This window comes from Loxodonta africana, chromosome 6, assembly GCF_030014295.1.
Source record: "Loxodonta africana isolate mLoxAfr1 chromosome 6, mLoxAfr1.hap2, whole genome shotgun sequence".
Taxonomy (NCBI): domain Eukaryota; kingdom Metazoa; phylum Chordata; class Mammalia; order Proboscidea; family Elephantidae; genus Loxodonta; species Loxodonta africana.
In genome coordinates this window covers 89,745,012-89,764,499 of record NC_087347.1, presented here as the reverse complement: position 1 = coordinate 89,764,499, position 19,488 = coordinate 89,745,012, and the positions used below count along the sequence as shown (strand labels likewise).

The window sequence follows — 19,488 nt, the reverse complement described above, 5'->3', positions numbered from 1 at the left end:
ACTAGAGCAACAAGCAAGAGTTTCCACAGATTCCCTTTGGCTCCTGTAGCTGCAGAGCACTGACGGCCTAAAGATAACCCAAGTATCTACAGAGGGTCACTTTTAAATAGTAGCTTTAATACCACCAAGTCATTTCAGAAGTATTTCCTTCCAAAGTCAGCTTGCATCCACACTGGCGTGCCAAGCATGTCCAGCAATGGCAAGCCTGCTAAAGAGATGAAAGCCCAGAAGGAAATGGAAGGAGTCCCAAAGGGGAAGACACAGCTCCTAACATGCTGTGATTCTATTCTGTGATCCTATGTGTGCCCACACTTGGACTAGCAAGAGATGCCTTATAGGAAGGATCTACTGACAATCATCAGGCTTAAAGAGAAGGTAGAAAACCAAACAAAAATGTTTAATGCAATACCTCTCTCCTCTCTAAAGTTGAGATAACATACAACAGAAGCTTAACTATCCAGAAGTTTTTCAGGAAAGCTTCTCCCTCCAAGAGAAAACGTTTACTTCTTAGTCTGTTAGACCACTGTTTGGCTGAGCAGGAAGAACTGTATGGAACATTCAGGGAGCTACTGTACAGACAGAGCCACTGTGGCCACCCACTAACCATAGAAGTGCCAAAAGAAATTGCTCAGAAGGCCGTGTTGTTTTTTTCTTCCCTTTAAGCCTGGGCCAAAGTTCCCAGGATCTTCCTAAGAACCACTAAAATGTGTGCAGCACCTTACCTATCCACCGAGTGAGTTTCTGTCCTAAATGGCAGTCAGCCAAGGGCTGGTGTACAAGGAACAGGTGCTCAGCGGGCTATTTTCAGTTGCTATCAGCTCAATCGGGAACTGCACATGCTCAGCAGGCAGGAAAGTTCTGGTTGCAATTCCAACTCTGGGCAGCCAAGAGACATACACCTTTCATAGCTGCCAGGGCAACAAGCTGCCTAGTGCTCCTCCCAAGACGGGAGCAATGAAAACAGTGTAACCTGGCCAGCCGACATGCCAGTGAGCAGGCTGTACCTCTCATCTCACTGCCCGGGTTATTCTGAGCTGAGGTTATTGACACTCCATGGCAACACAGGAACAAAGGGCCAACGAGAAGGATTTAAATGTCCTGCAAAAGTTGCTAGAAAAGTCAGCAGCTCCAGCTTGTTTTCATAAATAAAAGTAGCGGCGCAATTATTATTAGATTGTTGTTGCCAATGTCACTGTTATTATTTGTGACCAATCTGTAACAAAGTTTTACCCTTTGGAATGAGGTTCTTATTTCTGTGCTTTGTTTTGTTTTTCCTTCTAGTCCACAGAACAAAAATCTAAACCCGGAAGCATTGAGTCCATTCCAACTTATGGTGACCTTATGTATTATACTGTAAAACTGCTCCATAGCCAGGCCTTTCTTCCACAGTGACACTGGTAGGCTTCAAACTGCCAACCTTCGGGTTAGCACAGAAGTGTAAACCATTTGTGTCATACCAAGGGATCTTTTCAGTCCATACTATCATAAATTGTTACGGTTGGGATGTCTTTTAAAATGCAGCATGTAGGCCTACCTCCACCATTCGTCTGTCAATTTGTCATACTGTGGTGGTTTGTGTGTGACTGTGATGCTGGAAGGTATGCCACCAGTATTTCAAATACCAGCACGGCACCCATGGTGGACAAATTTCAGCAGAGCTTCAAAACCAAGATAGATTAGAAAGAAGGACCTGGTGATCTACTTCTAAAAAAACTGGCCACACAAAACCTTATGGATAGCAGAACATTGTCTGGTATAGCGCCAGAAGATGAGCCCCTCAGGTTGGAAGGCACTCAAAATACGAACGGGGAAGAGCTGCCTCCTCAAAGTAGAGTTGACCTTAATGACATGATGGAGTCACGCTGTTGGGACCTGCATTTGCTATTGTGGCACAACTTAAAATGAGAAGAAACAGCTGCAAACATCCACTAATAATCAGAACGTGGAATGCACAAAGTATGAATCTAGGAAAAGTTGCGATCCAAAAATGAAATGGAACACATAGAGATTGGTATCCTAGGCAGTGGTGAGCTGAAATGGACTGGTACTGTCCATTTTGAATAGGGCAATCATATGGTCTACTAAACAACGACTGACAAATTCAAGAGAAATGGTATTACATTCTTCATCAAAAAGAACATTTTAAGATCTATCCTGAAGTACAACACTGTCAGTGATAGTATAATATCCATATGCCTATAAGACCGACCAGTTAATACGACTATTATTCAAATTTATGTACCAACCACTAATGCCAAAGAAGAAGAAATTGAAGACTTTTACCAACTTCTACAGTCTGAAATTTATGAAAAATGCAATCAAAATACATTGATAATTACTGTGACTGGAATGTGAAAGTTAGAAACAAGGAGGATTGGTAGTTGGAAAATATGGCCTTGGTGATAGAAACCAAGTTGGAGATGACATGATAGAATTTTTCAAGACCAGCGACTTCTTCATTGCAAATACCTTTTTTCATCAACATAAAAAGTGACAATATACACGGACTTCGTAGAATGGAATATGCAGGAATCAAATCAACTGCATCTATGGAAAGAGATGACATAGAAACTCAATGTTATCAGTCAGAACAAGGCTAGGTAGGAGCCAACTGCAGAAAAGACCGTCAATTGCTCCTATGAAAGTTCAAGTTGAAGCTGAAAAAACTAAAAGAAGTCCACGAGAGGCAAAGCATGACCTTGAATATATCCCACCTGAATTTAGAGACCATCTCAAGAACAGGTTTAACACAATGAACACTAATGTCCTAAGATCAGATGAGTTGTGGGATAACATCAAGGATATAACACATGAAGAAAGCAAGAAGTCATTAAAAAGACAGGAAAGAAAAGACCAAAATGGATGTCAGAAGAGACTCTGAAAATTACTCCTGAATGTAGAGTAGCTAAAGCAAAAGAAGAAATGATGAAGTAAAAGAGCTGAAAAGAAGATTTCAAAGAGCAGCTTGAGAAGACAAAGTAAAGTATTTTAATGGAGTGTGCAAAGACCTGGAGTTAGAAAACCAAAAGGTAAGAACATGCTTGGCATGTCTCAAGATGAAAGAACTGAAGAAAAAATTCAAGCCTTGAGTTGCAATACTGGGCAAAAATATTGAAGGATGCAGGAAGCATCAAAAGAAGATGGAAGCTCGTTCGGAGCAAAAGAAAAAAAAAGGAAACCAAAGACACAAAGAAGCTTTTTTACAGAATAGTCTACATAAACAATGGCCTCACCTACCCTGAGACCAGAAGAACTAGATGGTGCCCAGCTACCACTACCAACCATTCTGACTAAGGGCTCAAGAGATAGTCCCTCACAGAATGGGAGAAAATGTAGAACAAAACTCAAATTCCTTAAAAAAAAAAAAAAAAAAGGCCAGACTTACTGGACTTCTACAGACTAGACGAACCCCCAAGATTATCACCTTAGTAGACCCTTTAAATTTGGGACTAAAGCCACTTCCAGGGGTTACCTTTCAGCCAAATGACAGATTGGCTCATAAAATAATAAATCATCCATAAGTACTATACCCCTTTAAAAAATCATCTAAATAAAACCAAATGGTCAACATTTTCCCCAGACCAAAGACAAGAAGGCAAGGAAGACAGGGAACCTAGATCAAGAGAAACAGAACAACCAGAATGGAACTAATGAGAAAGCTGATATATTATTAAAAATGTATCCAATGTCACTGAACAATATGTACAGAAATTGTTAAATGAGAACCTAATTTGCTGTGTAAGCTTCCACCCAAAACACAATAAAATATTCAAAAAAAAAAAAAAAAAGAGAGAGAGAGAGATGGAAGTAATACACAGAGTCACTATACCAAAAAAAATTGGTCAACGTTCAACCATTTCAGGAGGGAGCATACGATCCAGAGCCGATGGTACTGAAGGAAGGAATCCAAGGTGCACTGAAGGCACTGGTGAAAAACAAGGCTTGAGAATTGACAGAACGCCAATTAAGGTGTTTCAACAAATGGATGCAATGCTGGAAGCACTCAGTCATCTATGCCAAGTAATTTGGAAGATAGCTACCTGGCCAACTGACTAGCAGAGATTCTTAATTGTGCCCGTTGCAAAGAAAGGTGATCCAACAGAATGGAAATTATTGAACAATATCATTAATATCACATGCAAGTAAAATTTCACTGATAATTCAAAAACGGTTGGTTGCAGCATTATATTGAGGGGGAACTGCCAGAAATTCAAGCCTGAGTGAGAAGATGACATGGAACAAGGCATATCATTGCTGATTTCAGACAGATCTTGACTGAAAGCAGAGAATACCAGAAAGATCTTTACTTGTGTTTTATTGACTATGCTAAGGCATTCAACTGCGTGGATCATAACAAATTATGGATAACATAGTGTAGAATGGTAATTTCAGAACACTTAATCGTGCTCATAGCACCTATACGTAGACCAAGAGACAGTTGTTCAGATAGAACAAGGGGATGCTGTGTGATTTAAAATCGAGAAAGGTGTGCATCAGGGTTGTATCCTTTCACCATACTTATTCAATCTGTAGGATGAGCAAATAATCCAAGAAGCCAGACAATATGAAGGATTGGAGAAAGACTCATTAACAACCTGTGATACATGGATGGCACAACCTTCCTTGTTCAAAGTGAGGAGGACCTGCTGCCCTGACAGGTAACACAACAGAGAACCCCTGAGGGAGCAGGAGAGCAGTGGGATGCAGACCCCAAATTCTCATAAAAAGACCAGACTTAATGGTCTGAGACTAGAAGGACCCCAGTGGTCATGGCCCCCAGACCTTCTGTTGGCCCAGGACAGGAACCATTCCTGAAGCCAACTCTTCAGACATGGATTGGACTGGACAATGGGTTGATGCTGGTGAGGAGTGAGCTTCTTGGATCAGGTGGACACTTGAGACTATGTTGGCATCTCCTGCCTGGAGGGGAGATGAGAGGGTGGAGGGGGTTAGAAGCTGGCGAAATGGACACGAAAAGAGAGAGTGGAGGGAGAGAGTGTGCTGTCTCATTAGGGAGAGAGTAATTGGAAGTGTGTAGCAAGGTGTATATGGGTTTTTGTGTGAAAGAATGACTTGATTTGTAAACTTTCACCTACAGCACAATTATTAAAAACAAAAACAAAGTGAGGAGGACTTGAAGCATTTACTGATGAAGATCAAAGACCAGAGTCTTCAGTATGGATCACACTTCAACATAAGGAAAACAAAAATCCTCTCAGCTGGACCAAAAAGCAACATCATGATAAATGGAGGAAATATTGTCATTGCCAAGGATTTCATTTTGCTTGGATCTACAATCAACACTCATGGAAGCAGCAGGCAAGAAATCAAATGATGTGGACACCAGAAAGAAACAGCCCTGATTTTAAGCCAGTGAGACCTGCAACAGACTTCAGACCTCCAGAGCTATAAAATAACATATTCGTGTTGTTGTAAGCCACAAAGTTTGTGGCAATTTGTTACAGCAGCAATAGAAAATTAATACACAAATTAAGTATCCTTTTTTTTTTTTAGTTTTATAGATAAAACAACGAACGACACCAATTTCAGTTTCTTATACTCTAGGGCTCACTCCATCCTCAGACTTTGCATGCATTCCCCATGACTCCTCACACCAGTCCTAATAGACTGGAAACTGTTACTGTCTCCCTTATTCCACTGCAGTTACCAGGCATATAGAGATTAAGTAACATACGCACAGAGAGACGCAGAGAAAAAAAAAAAGTTGACTAATGATGGTTCCTGACTTTGTCTCTCTCCTGAGAAAAGGTTTTTCCGATACATGGTCCTAAGCCTTCCCTTCAGAAGATGCTCTTAAAAACACCATCTGACTATCAAAAATTACCCTAATCCTTTTGAAACTGAAAGCGTGAAGCATGTAAACTGGGACATTAAGTTAAAAATGAAGAAATGAAGACTATACAATTCTCTACAGGGCATATCAATAGACTGGTACCCAGGTCAGCTTTATAAACTAAACGGTTCAACAGGAAGCATGGAAAACTTCCCAGGGAGCCTCCAGCTACCCTTACACACAACAGAAACATGGACTTAAGTAGAGTCTATATAACAGAATCTCCAAGTCAAGGAATATAAACCAGGGTTCAGGAACAAATATCCCACAATAGGATACACATAGGTCACAGGAGCCAAATTCTAAACTGGACTGTGGGTATCTTTTTTTTTTTAAATCTGTACTTTACAGCTCTCTTGAATGAATCACTGATTGTCTCCTCTCCTCCTCCCCATTAAACCTGTTCTAGTTTAAGTAATGGAACTAAAAAGACAAAACAAATGCAGCAATAAATTAAAAAAATATAAAAGGATGAAGCCGCCCCTTCCCACAAATCACCGTTTGAATAAAAAACGCAAAGTTTTTTTTTTGTTTTTTTTGTTTTTTTTTTTACTTTTTAAAAAGAGGACTCACTGGGAGGGAAAAAAAAAAGTTGAATTTTACCACCTCCTCCCCCAGAGAAATTTCTTCTTTTTCCTCTTCCTTTTCTCCTCACTACATCCCCGAAATACATATATCCTCGGAAAGTCCATGTTCTGCCCTAACCCATAACAAAGAATTAGATGTAGCATTAAACATGGATCTAGGAAACACCCTGCTCTGCAGAGCTCAGATTCAGCTGATTAGAATCAGGCAGCAGCTGTTCCAGTGTTATGACCAAGCCCGAGAAGGCGCAAATGTAAACTTCCCTCTTCCTGTCAAATCACAGGCTTAGAGAGAAAGGGTAGTCAGGCTACATGAAATTGTGAAGGAAAAACAAAAAAAAAAACAGAAGGTTTGACTCTGGTTTTACTAGAGAATATACCAGATGACCCAAGGCTACTTGTCAGAGCTTTCAACAGAGTGTATCAGGGGTTTCTGGGCAGTGAACTCTTGTGAGGAGACTGCAGTTGTGTTTTTCAAACCATGGGTAGTATAGTCAATTTAGTGGTTCAAGACAAGTTTTCTTTCTTTTTAAATAAAATGCAGTATAGTAAAATAAGAGAAAATATAGGAATGCAGCAAAGACAGAATCATTACCGTGTCATGAAATTTTCACCTCAGATGTGTGCAGATCATTTATAACCACTGGGTTCTACCCTAAAATGTTTATTACAGTGGATCACAGTCAAAAGTTTAAAACTAGGCCTCAACGCATCAAATTATACTATTGTGGCATCAGCATTAGTTCTGAGTACTCATGACTATTAAGAATAATCATTATCTACGGACGCTTGCCTGAGGTTATGCTGGGCTCCAGAGGTAAGTTCTGGGGGACAGTTAGCAGTGTTTTGAGAGTTTCAAATTAATTCTTAAATGTGTTTTGTTTTCTTTGGTGTTTTTATTTTTTAACTTATTTTTACGATTGAAAGTTGTATATATGACATTCTCACTAATCTTCTGCTTTATTAGATTTTCCTTAAGAAGGGATGGTATCCATCCTCTCACTCAAGATCTATCTTTATAAAAGGAAATTTAGAAGCTAATGCACTGAATACTTACTGTTGACCACAAGAAAATAATTTAATAAGCTTAGGTCTTGGAATAGTTTTCCCATGTGTTCAATATTTTACTTGATTGACTTTTTAGACTCCTTCCCTCCCCCATATAAATGGACTGAATATAAACACTTTGCATTCTCCACTTAAAAAACCATTGAATGTGGCTCCAGTTTAACTACCCACAGCTGAAACAAACAAGGTTAAAAGGAAGCTTTGTTACAGCTCACCTTGCATCAACTAATAAGCCATCATTTTGTTACGTAAGAAAATGTGACAATAAAGAAGCAATGTCTTAAAAGTGTGCTGCTTCGCCAAACATTTTATTTTAGTTCCTGGTAGTGTCAAATAGCTCAGTACATCTCATCTCTTTCCCAAAGAGTCTCTCATTTGATAATATATCACAGAAAAACATTTTACCCTGGACAATAGGGGTAAATTATAATAACGAGAAATGCGAGTAACAAATTTAATACTGAGACACTCTTACATTCATTCACCCCTTGGAGAACTTCCTGAATCCTCAATAATGAGATATTCAAAGAAAGGCCTATTCTATTCTTCCTCTCAGAGGCAAAGAGGGGCACCTTTGTGGACCCTAACAAAAAGTCTATTGAAATTATCCCCTTCCTTCTCTCATTGGATAATTGGTCTGGAACGTCTGAGTGGTGATGTCTTTGGAAATACTAAAATCAAGTCAACCCAGGAAATAATTTAGGAGCTAGCCATCTTCTCTAAGACAGGCCATAATATCTTGCAAAAAAAACTCCAGCCTTCATTGCTATAATAAAATCTAATTGTGGCTTGCAAATTTAATAAAATGTGGTTCATCTGTAGCTTTGAAATATTTCTGAAGAAGCAATATTCCATTTTAAGTATTTGTGTCATGGTCTTCACCTGCAAATGCTCACAGGGACAGAAGGAAAACCAAACAAGGAAGCTCGGAAACAAAAATGGACATTCCCCCCAGCAGCATAATATTAGAGCATGATTAGTCTTATTAATGTGAAAGAAAGGGAAGAATATACAGTTAATTAAGACTCAAGTGCTCTTCTGTGTGAGAGCCAATAAAACCCTTCCTGCAGCTAGAGTTGTATATAAAATGAACGTGAAAAATGAATACTGGCATGAGAGCTGAGAAGTAAAAACACAGGCCCAGGTGAAGCAGCATCACTATTTACTATTTATTACAGGCTCTCATCTCACCCTCTCAAGCCGACTGGATTGAGCTGGCTTCTAGCTTGCACCAGACACAATATAAATGTGGCTGTAGCTAACATAAACCAAACCAACCAAACCCACTGCCGACAAGTCAATTCTGACTCATAGCAACCCTATAGGACAGACTAGAATTGCCCCATAGGATTTCCAAGGAGTAGCTGGTGGATTCGAACTGCTGAACTTTTGGTTCCAGCTGAGCTCTTAACCACTGTGCCACCAGGGCTCCATAGCTAACACAGGACACAAAAAAGAAAAACAAAAATTTTGAAGAGGATTGATAATGACTGAAGCTCTTCAACACCATTCCTCAAAGCATATCACGCCTCTTGTTGGCTGTGTAACCTTAAGGAAGAGTTTTAACCAATCTAAAACCAAAACCCCTCCAAAAACTATCTCATTAGGGTAATTGTGAGGATTATGGAAGGTAAGATATATAAAGTAGTTAGCCCAGCGCTTTGCACGTATTAAACACCCCAATAAGATTACCTATAAATTACCAAAGGAACCCCCGTAGTTCAATGGTTACTACCTATAATTACCAAAGAACTCTGGTGGTGCAATGGTTAAGCATTTGCTGCTAACAGAAACTTCAGCGGTTCAAACCCACCAACCACTCCAAAGAAGAAAAGCCTAGGAAACCCTATGGGGCAGTTCTACTCTGTCACACAGGGTTGCTAAGAGTTGGAATTGACTCGGGGATGAACGACAACAATGATGGCATAATTACCAACAACAACAGCATAGTTACAGTGGGCAGAATTTCCTAAATTTATTTTCCAAAGAATCCTTTTTTCCCCAGAGCATTTAGGACTCCACAGAATATAATTTGAGAAATGTTCTAGTGAACACTCATACTTGGCAACCTCTACCAAAATCACTGTTTTGGACTTGTTATCTGAAGTGTTATTACTCTTTATAAGCAATATTTAGGAGACATTTAGGGTTGAGAGACAAAAGGTAGAAGTTTTTTTTTTTTAATTGCCTAGAAAGAGTACATTAAAATATATTAGAACAAAATCTCTACATCAAAAATTATTAACAGAAGAACTGATAGTCCTTGTACCCTGTGACGTATTTAATAATCCCTAATTACACCACCACGAAAGACTTTTAAAGATTATCTCCTGGAGGTTCTCACATATAAGCTACGTGTTTAAAAAACTGGTTAGCTGGATTCTTTCAGAAAGAGAGACTAATTTTGGATAATCATATGGGGAAGCCACCAATTCTACCACATAATCTTCAGCTCTCTTATTTATGCCCCAAGAAATGCTATCTAGCTTCACTAAAAGCTCAGCACTAGACCATCTATAGGGCTATTATAAAGATTTTAGTTATCTGCCCTATTATTTACCTCTTTGGTTAAATATTTTGTACTTAACATTTGCTTTATGACTAATGAATATGTTAAGAGTGTATTACAAATAGGGGCTTCTCTGGGTTTTTTTTTTAATTCCTAGTAAATATACAAGAACAAAGAGTCTTTTCATAGAATATGCTATTGACAGTTAACAAGGATTTGAGTCACGGAGGGGAGACAGGGCTAATGAAGCCACTATCATGATTAGAGCACTCTAGATTGTAGCAGTCACTGAACATTCTGTTTTAAAAAGCTTTAAAAAGCCAAGGTTTTGTACTAAACAGCTTTTTTTAATAGCTTGCTTTTTTTTTTTTTAAATTAGACTTTGGTTCTTTTTTCATCTGTCATTTGTTTGCTGAGGTTTGTTGAATTTACCTGCTGGATATTAATAATACCCGAGACTTTTTTTCACTACCAAGGCCACCTTAGCCACCACAGACAAAGCAATGCAGACCCTAGAAAATGAACTACTGCAACTAACAGACAGTGTGCTCTCTTCCATACTTGTAAACACCCTACTGCTGCTGGTATATTTTACAGCAAAATCTTAGTGGCCAAAGAGAGGGTCCAATCTGTTCCCATTTCGGCCCAAACTAAAGCACTTCATTACACATCTTCACTGCAGCATTAAGAGATCATTTGTCAGATTCTTTAGGCAGCTTAACAGCTTACAGCAAGGAAAAAAAAAAAAAAAAGACAAGGTTGTTCACATTGTTCCAGAAATGCCCTTTTCTCCTCTCTTTTCCCACTCCTCCTTCTTTCTTTGTGGTATGAAAGAGGCTGAAGAGAAATAGAGGTATGTCCACCTCTATTTCTCTTCAACTCTCTTCTTTATTCTATCTTGTCTATACCACAGGTCCACCCACAATATCAAGTAGAACCCATAGGAATTACTTACTACCAAACAGGGCTAATATCATACCTTGGGCAGGGCATGGCACTTGGAGGAAGGAGAAATATTCTTATATTTTTTACAATGACTCTTTTGTTTAACAATTAAAATTAGAAGTTAACTGACAGGAAACACAACAGAGAATCCTTGAGGGAGCAGGAGAAGAGTAGCATGCAGACCTCAAATCCTAGCAAAAAGACCAGACTTAATGGTGACTGAGACTGGAGGGACCCCAGAGGTCATAGCCCCTGGACTTGCTTCTTAGCCCAAAACTAAAACTATTCCCGAAGCCAACTCTTCAAAGATTAGACTGGACTATAAGACATAAAATGATACTGGTGAGAAGTGTGCTCAAGTAGACACATGAGACTGTGGGCAGCTCCCGTCTGGGGGAGAGATGAGAAGGCAGAGGGGGACCGGAGCTGACTGAATGGACAGAAGTACAGGGTAGAGAGAAGGAGTGGGCTGTCACATTGTAGAGAGAGCAACTAGGGTCACGTAACAATGTGTATGTAAGTTTTTGTATGAGAAACTGACTTGAATTGTAAACTTTCACATAGAGCACAATAAAAAACAAAATAAAATTTTTAAAAAGTTGGGGTTAAATTCTAGAAAGAAGCCCATTACAAATGTCTGCATATGTTGGCAAATGTCCGCTGACGGGTAAAATCACCCCAGTTCAGAATCGCTGTTGACATGTCAATCTTTCCAGTTTTAATATAAGCCTATTTCTTTTTATTAATGTCTCAAAGCTAGGATTCATCCTTTCTTCTAGTTAAAACATCCCCCAATTCCTTTAAGACTGTCACTCAGGATCCATATTCCATGCATCCTTGGCATTAACTGACATGACTGCTATATTATCAGAATGTTTTTAACAACATACGTTGGAGCAGAATCTAGACTCTATATACGTAAATTGGCCTGTAACAGTGCTGTCCAACGGAACCATTATTATGTGAGCCACATTATTTAATTCTAAATTTTCTGGTAGTAGTAAAAAGAAGAAGGTAAAATTGACTTTCTGGTGGGGCGGGTGGGGGGGGAGGATATGCTAAATCTTTAAAATCCAGTGTGTATTTCATACTTACAGAGTATCTCAACTCATATTTGCCACGTGTCAAGTATTTAATAGTCACATGTGGCTAGTAGCTACCATTTCGGACAGTGCAGATCTATAATGCTCATCAATGAATATGGAAAGGTGGACAGATCAAATATTATAAACCAACTACATATCAAAATGGATTTCTAGTATATTTAGCACTGATACTTTCACAATGTTCGCTATACCAACTTATAAAATTATGTCTCCCTAGAAATTCATCAATTCTATAAAGCTGATTACTCTACACCAAAGAGCCTAGAACAGAGACATTAGTCTTACTGTCCCACCTGAGATACACTATAAGCACTATTCAAGGAACATGGCTTGAAAAATAAAGTGGGCACTGCTCAATGAGCCACTAGAAAGTTTGTTTACATATATATGTATATATGTATATATGTATATATGTATATATGTATATATGTATATATGTATATATGTATATATGTATATATGTATATATGTATATATGTATATATGTATATATGTATATATGTATATATGTATATATGTATATATGTATATATGTATATATGTATGCGTGCGTATATATCTCGATTTCAACTTACCAACATACAAACACCAATTACATGCACGTGCAGGGAACTGTCAGTAATTTTTATTTTCTTTCTCTCTTCTTAACTCTTGCAGTTCTCAGCAGGGGCAGTGCCAGCCCTAAACAGCATTTTGTGTGTGTGTGTGCGTGCGTGCGTGCGTGCGTGCGTGTGTGTGTGAAAGAGAGAGAGAGAAGGGGATGAGATGCCAAAGACCCTGAAAAGCTTGAGTGGTGACACACAACTAAGAATTAGACTACGGCCTCCACCACTTTTGAAAGTTCCGGTGAGCATTCTTTTACATGAAAAATCTTGTGTATAGTTAACTGAACCTAGGACTAAACGCTGTTACACATATAAATCCAAAGTGTGCCCTTCACTGTCTTAATGTACGCTAAATTTAATATAAGTATTATGAAATTGAGGGATAACAGTTCTCTATTCAGTTGCGATTCCATCCAAATTTATCCACCAATTCAGAAAATCCTCTCACCATGGACAAGACGACGTGTGATAGCTTAAGTCACCAGTATAACATACCAATACCAATCCGCTTTCTAAGATGTTTTATTCACAGAGATTAAATACAGAGGTGCAAAACCATTTATTACTTCATTATGTCTTCTAATGTACTCATGCCTGACTACCTTAAAACGTATTACATTTATATATATTGTTTTATTACAGAATGTTCCCTTTATTTCCCCTTCATATTTATTTCAGATAAGCTATTATATTGAAATGTTTTCAAATTGTATATATAGGAAAGATACAGTATATCAGAATTTCACTTCAAAATAATCAAGGGGCATTGTTGTTTTTAGCTGCCGTCAAGCCAATTCTGATTCACGTCAAGAGGCAATAAACCAAAAAAAAAATAAACCTCTTTCAGTTGAGCTGATTCCAACTCATAGCAACCCTATAAGACAAGCAGAACTGCCCTCATAGGGCTTCCAAGGCCCTCATAGGGCTTCCAAGGCTATAATCTTTATGGAAGCTGACTGCCACATCTTCCTCCCATGGAGAGGCTGGTGGGTTCGAACTGCTGACCTTTCAGTTAGCAGCCAGATGCTTAACCACTGCACCACCAGCGCTCTTTCCAGCAGCATTACCAAACACTAATAATAAAGAAAGGGTGTTGAGTCTGATAGACCTCGCTTACAATAAGCCAAACAATACACAGTATACTTAACCTAATGCAAACAGCTGTGAGTCACCTACCTTCCATACTAGGGGAAGGGAAAGCAATCATCATGAGCACAGGAAGAATCATCACTCCATTTACCATTGTACAACTGTGGAGGGAAAAGAAGAGATCTAAGTAAAACAAAACATTTCTGCTACAGGATGACAAATTAAACATACTATCTTCAAATTGCTATTTCAAGGCCCTTCCTACAAATCCCCCTATATATATTTTTGCCTTACACCTTACTACATTTGAACATATACTCTTCATATGGATCTAAGCAAAGTCAACTTAATGGTTAATCAAATTTACCTCCTACTGGTGGCTACTCTAAGGCTACTTTTCTCTGAGCATACCCCCTTATCAAGAACAGGAAATGAAAACAATCTCAGATACAAGCCTGGAAACACCCACAGGATTTTAGTTTGAACTTTATCCTATCCTATCGAACACAAAATTGGCACTAAATTAAAAATGCTGACAAGTGTGAATAGACTGTTCTAACATGATGTTAAAGATTAAGCGACAGAATAATTCAAACTATATTACTATGTTTGGGTCTTACTTCTCCTTTAACATAATTGGGGGTAGAGCTACCTACATCATCATATACCCAAAGAAGAGGGGAGCTACAACTCTTAGGTGGAACAGAGTTTTCGCTAAAGGTGATGGAAAAATTAGGAAACAGTGGGGATGGCTGCATAGCACGATGAATGTAATTAATGCCACTGAATGCTGAAAATGTTCTAAGGGCAAACGTTTTGCTTTTACGTGTGTGTATGTATATATTGTATGTATGTATGTGTTATCTATATATTTTTTAACTACAATAGAAAACAAAAAGCTACATACAATTTATACCTCATCTATTGCAAAGCAATGCATTGTTACATTAACCTCGAATTTAACAAAGAACAGATAAAACAAAGATGGGAGATGTTAAAAAAAGAAATGATGGAAATCTGTGTTACATGAAACTATAACAGAGAATGTAAGAGATACCTGACATAATTCTGAAGTTGGTATTAGCCTCAAACTACATTGGCAGAAGTTCTATTTCCTGAGTTAAAGAATTACCACAAAGAACTTTGCCATTTGAATAATTCCTGCAAAGTATCAGGAATAAGATGGAAGTGCATCAGGAAAAGTGCTTTAAAACAATTGAAACTTTGACTAATTGCAATTTTCTAGATGTAAAATAAAGACAGAACAAATAAAGTTCTTTAATAAAATAAGTTCGTTTACAGAATATTATCGCTTCCCACAAAAAGCTTACTGTTATCTAAGTCGCTTGGAGTGGACACATTCTGATCCATCTTTTTTTTATATAATTTATTTTTATTGTTGTGATTGAGAATATACACAGCAGAAAATACACCAATAATTTCTACATGTGCAATTCAGTGCCATTGATTACACTGTTCAAATTATATAACTATTCACACCCTCCTTTTCTGAACTGTTCCTCACCCATTAACATAAACTCACTGTGCCATGAATTTCCTATCTAATCTTTCAAGTTGCTGCTGTCAGTTTGACCCCCTATAGATAGTTCTTAAAACAGCACAACATTCAAGGTAGACAGACGTTCTTTACTAGTTAAGCTCAATTATTGCTTGGTTTAAAGAAGACTTCAGGGGATATTTTTGGTTTAAGGTTTAAGATTTAAAGATTATCTCAGAATCAACTGATTTGTGACAAGGGTGCTAAGTCCATTCAATGGGGAAAGAAGAGTCTCTTCAAAAAATGGTGTTGGGAAAACTGAATTTCTGCATGCAGAAAAACAAAATAGGACCCAAGCCTCATATCACACGCAAAAACGAATTCAAAATGGATTAAGAACCTAAATGTACAAATTAAACCATAAAATTCTTAGAAGAAAAAGCAGAGGCAAAGGTGTTAGGAAAAGCAGAGGCAAAGCTGTTAGCCCTAGCTTTTAATAATGGATTATGTAGTAAAACATTACTGAAAAAGAACAAAGTGGGAGGCCTCACACTACCTGACTTTAGAAAGTATTATACCGCCACGGTAGTCAAAACAGCCTGGTACTGGTACAACAACGGATACACAGACCAATGGAACAGAACTGAGAACCCAGACATAATTTCATCCACGTATGAGCAACTGATATTTGACAAAGGCCCAAAGTCTGTTAAATGGGGAAAAGACAGTCTGTTTAACAAATGGTGCTGACATAACTGGATATCCATCTGCAAAAAAAAAAAGGAACAAGACCCATACCTCACACCATGCACAAAAACCAACTCGAAATGGATCAAAGACCTAAATATACAATCTAAAACGATAAGGTTCATGGAAGCAAAAGTAGGAACAATGCTAGGAGCCCTAATACATGGCATAAACAGTGTACAAAACATTGCTAGAACTGCAAAAACAGCAAAAGAGAAATTAGATAACTGGGAATTCCTAAAAGTCAAACACCTACGCTCATCCAAAGACTTCACCAAAAGAGTAAAAAGATTATCTACAGATTAGGAAAAATCTTTAGCTATGACATCTCCGATCAGCGGCTGATCTCTAAAATCTACATGTTACTGCAAAAACTCAACAACAAAAAGACAAACAACCCAATTTAAAAATGGGCAAAGGATATGAACAGGCACCTCACTAAAGACTTTCAGATAGCTAACAGATACATGAGGAAATGCTCACGTTCATTAGCCATTAAAAAATGCAAACCAAAACTACAATAAGATTCCATCTCACTCCAACAAGGCTGGCATTAATCCAGAAAACACAGAATAATAAATGTTAGAGAGGTTGTGGAGAGACCGGAACACTTATACACCACTGGTGGGAATGTAAAATGGTACAACCACTTTGGAAATCAATTTGGCGCTTCCTTAAAAAGCTAGAAATAGAACTACCATAGGATCTAGCAATCCCACTCCTTGGAATATATCCTAGAGAAGAGCTGTCACACAAACAGATATATGCACCCCCATGTTCATTGCAGCACTGTTTACAATAGCAAAAAGATGGAAGCAACCAAGGTGCCCATCAAAGGATGAATGGATAAATTACAGTATATTCACACAATGGAATACTATGCATTGATAAAGAACAACGACAAATCTGTGAAGCATTTCATAACATGGAGGAACCTGGAAGGCATTATGCTGAGTGAAGTTACCCACTGTTGTCAAGTCGATTCCTAACTCATAGAGACCCTATAGGACAGAGTAGAACTGCCTGAGTTTCCGAGGAGCGCCTGGCAGATTCGAACTGCCGACCCCTTGGTTAGCAGCCGTAGCACTTAACCACTATGCTACCGGGGTTTCCTCTGAGTGAAGTCAGTCAGTTGCAAAAGGAAAAATATTATATGAGACCACTATTATAAGAACTCAAGAAATAGTCTAAACGGAGAAGAAAACATTCTTTGATGGTTACGAGAAGGGGGAGGGAGAGGGAGAGGGAGGGAGGGGGGATTCACTAATTAGACAGTAGACAAGAACTAATTCAGGTGAAGGGATGGACAACACACAACACAGGAGAGGTCAGCACAACTGGACTCTACCAAAAGCAAAGAAGTTTCCCGAATAAACCGAACGCTTCAAAGGTCAGAGTAGCTGGGGTGGGGGTTTGGGGACCATGGTTTCAGGGGCCCTCTAGATCAACTGGCATAATAAAAACTATTAAGAAAACATTCTGCATCCCATCTTGGAGCGCAGCGTCTGGGGTATTAAACGCTACAAAGTGGCTGTCTAAGATGCAACGATTGGTCTCAACCCACCTGGATCAAAGGAGAATGAAGAACACCAAAGACACAAGGTAAGTATGAGCCCAAGAGTCAGAATGGGCCACACAAATCAAAGACTACATCAGCCTGAGACCAGAAGATCTAGATGGTGCCCAACTACAACCGATGACTGGGAGCACAACAGAGAATCCCTAAAGGAGCAGGAGAACAGTGGGATGCGGATCCCCATTTCTAGTAAAAAACCCAGAGTTAATGGTCTAACTGAGACCAGAGGGATCCCGAAGGTCATGGTCCCCAGACCTTCTGTTAGCCCAAAACAGGAACCATTCTCGAAGCCAACTCTTCAGACAGGGATTGGACTGGACTACAACACAGAAAATCATACTGGTGAAGAGTGGGCTTCTTGGATCAAATAGACACATGAGATTATCTGGGCAGCTCCTGTCTGGAGGGGAGATGTGAAAACCAAGGGGGGCAGAAGCTGGCTGAATGGACATGGAAACACAGGGTGGAGAGAAGGAGTGTGCTGTCTCATTAGGGGGAGAGCAACTAGGAGTATATAGCAAGGTGTATATAAGGTTTTGTGTGAGACACTGACTTGATCTGTAAACTTTCACTTAAAGCACAATAAATTTTTTAAGTGGATTATGTAACATAATAACTAACAAAAGCACAAACTGCAAAACACAAAGTAAATAAATAGAACCTCATAAGAATTAAAAACTTTGTTCATAAAAAGACCTTTTTTTGAACCAAAAAAGTGAAAAACAAGCTAATGACTGGGAGAATATCTTCAGAAAGCACATATCTGACAAGAATCTAATAACCTAACTTTGACAACTTAACAACAAAAAGACAAATAACACAATCACAAAATGGTCAAAGGACCTGAATAGAAATTTTACCAAAGAGGACATTCAAATGACCACCAAACACATGAAAAGAAGCTCAACAGTCATTATACACCAGCAAGATACAAATCAAAACCACAACGAGATACCATTTCACTCCCACTTAGGATGGCTAAGATTAAAAAAAAAAATGTTGGGGAAGATGTGGGGAAACTAGAACCCTTACCCAATGCTGGTAGGAATACAAAATGGTACAGCCGTTGTGGAAAAGAGTGTGGCAGTTCTTCAAAAAGGTAGTACTAGAACTACCATATAACCCAGCAATTGTACTCCTAGGTATATACTCACAAGACTTCAAAGCAGAGACTCAGAGACTTGTACAACAATGTTCATTGTACCACTATTCACAATAGCCAAAAGGTGGAAACAACCTAAATGTCCATCAACAGATGAATGGAGAAACAAAATGTGGTACATACCTACAATGGAATACTACTCAGCCAGTGGGAGAAATGAAGTCTTGATACATGCTACAATATAGATGAAACTTGAAGACATTACGCTGAATGCAATAAATCAATTACAAAAGGACAAATATTGTATAACTTCACTTATATAAAAAGATAAGAAAGGCAAATACATAGGGAACAAAGTGTATCAGTTACCAGGTGCAGGCAGGAGGGGGAAAGGGACGGTTAACGGTGATGGAAGTATCACATTGATTAAGCGTAGGGTTGCACAGCCGATTATTGTAATTGCTGTCAATAAGTTGTACACCTGAAAAAAGTTGAATTGGCAGAAGTTGTATGACAGATACATATTTATAACAATAGCAACAAAAGAGTAGCTACTGAGGCTGCTTATGTACCACCAAACACATCATTGGATTTCGTTCCTTGGTTTGGAGGTTTAGGGTTACAGGTTCATGGGATATCCCAGTAAATGGGCGTATTTAGTGCTTCTGTTCTATCTCTTAGTTTCCTGCATAGTGCCTGGGGTCTTAAAAGCTTGTAAGAGCCCATCCAAGGCACAACAATTGGTGTCTGTTCGCCTAAAGCAACAGAGGCAAAAAGAGTCAGGAATAGGAGGAGGAAATGGAAT

At 38.6% G+C, this 19,488-nt stretch overlaps 1 protein-coding gene across 13 annotated transcripts in view; it reads right to left on the bottom strand.

Annotated features, from left to right (window-relative positions):
- The window catches only part of ACVR1 (activin A receptor type 1), a 162,416-nt gene that overhangs the window by 69,190 nt on the left and 73,738 nt on the right, over window positions 1–19,488 (bottom strand). For 9 of the 13 annotated variants that reach the window (XM_064287111.1, XM_064287116.1, XM_064287114.1 and 6 more), the window contains one exon: window positions 13,848–13,921. The exons of 2 other annotated variants lie outside the window; for them this stretch is intronic. In XM_064287111.1, coding sequence (XP_064143181.1) covers window positions 13,848–13,921 — 74 coding nt within the window. Of the gene's footprint in view, window positions 1–13,847; window positions 13,922–19,052; window positions 19,165–19,488 lie in introns of all 13 variants that reach the window. 2 more of the 13 variants (XM_064287109.1, XM_064287110.1) reach the window with 1 other exon arrangement.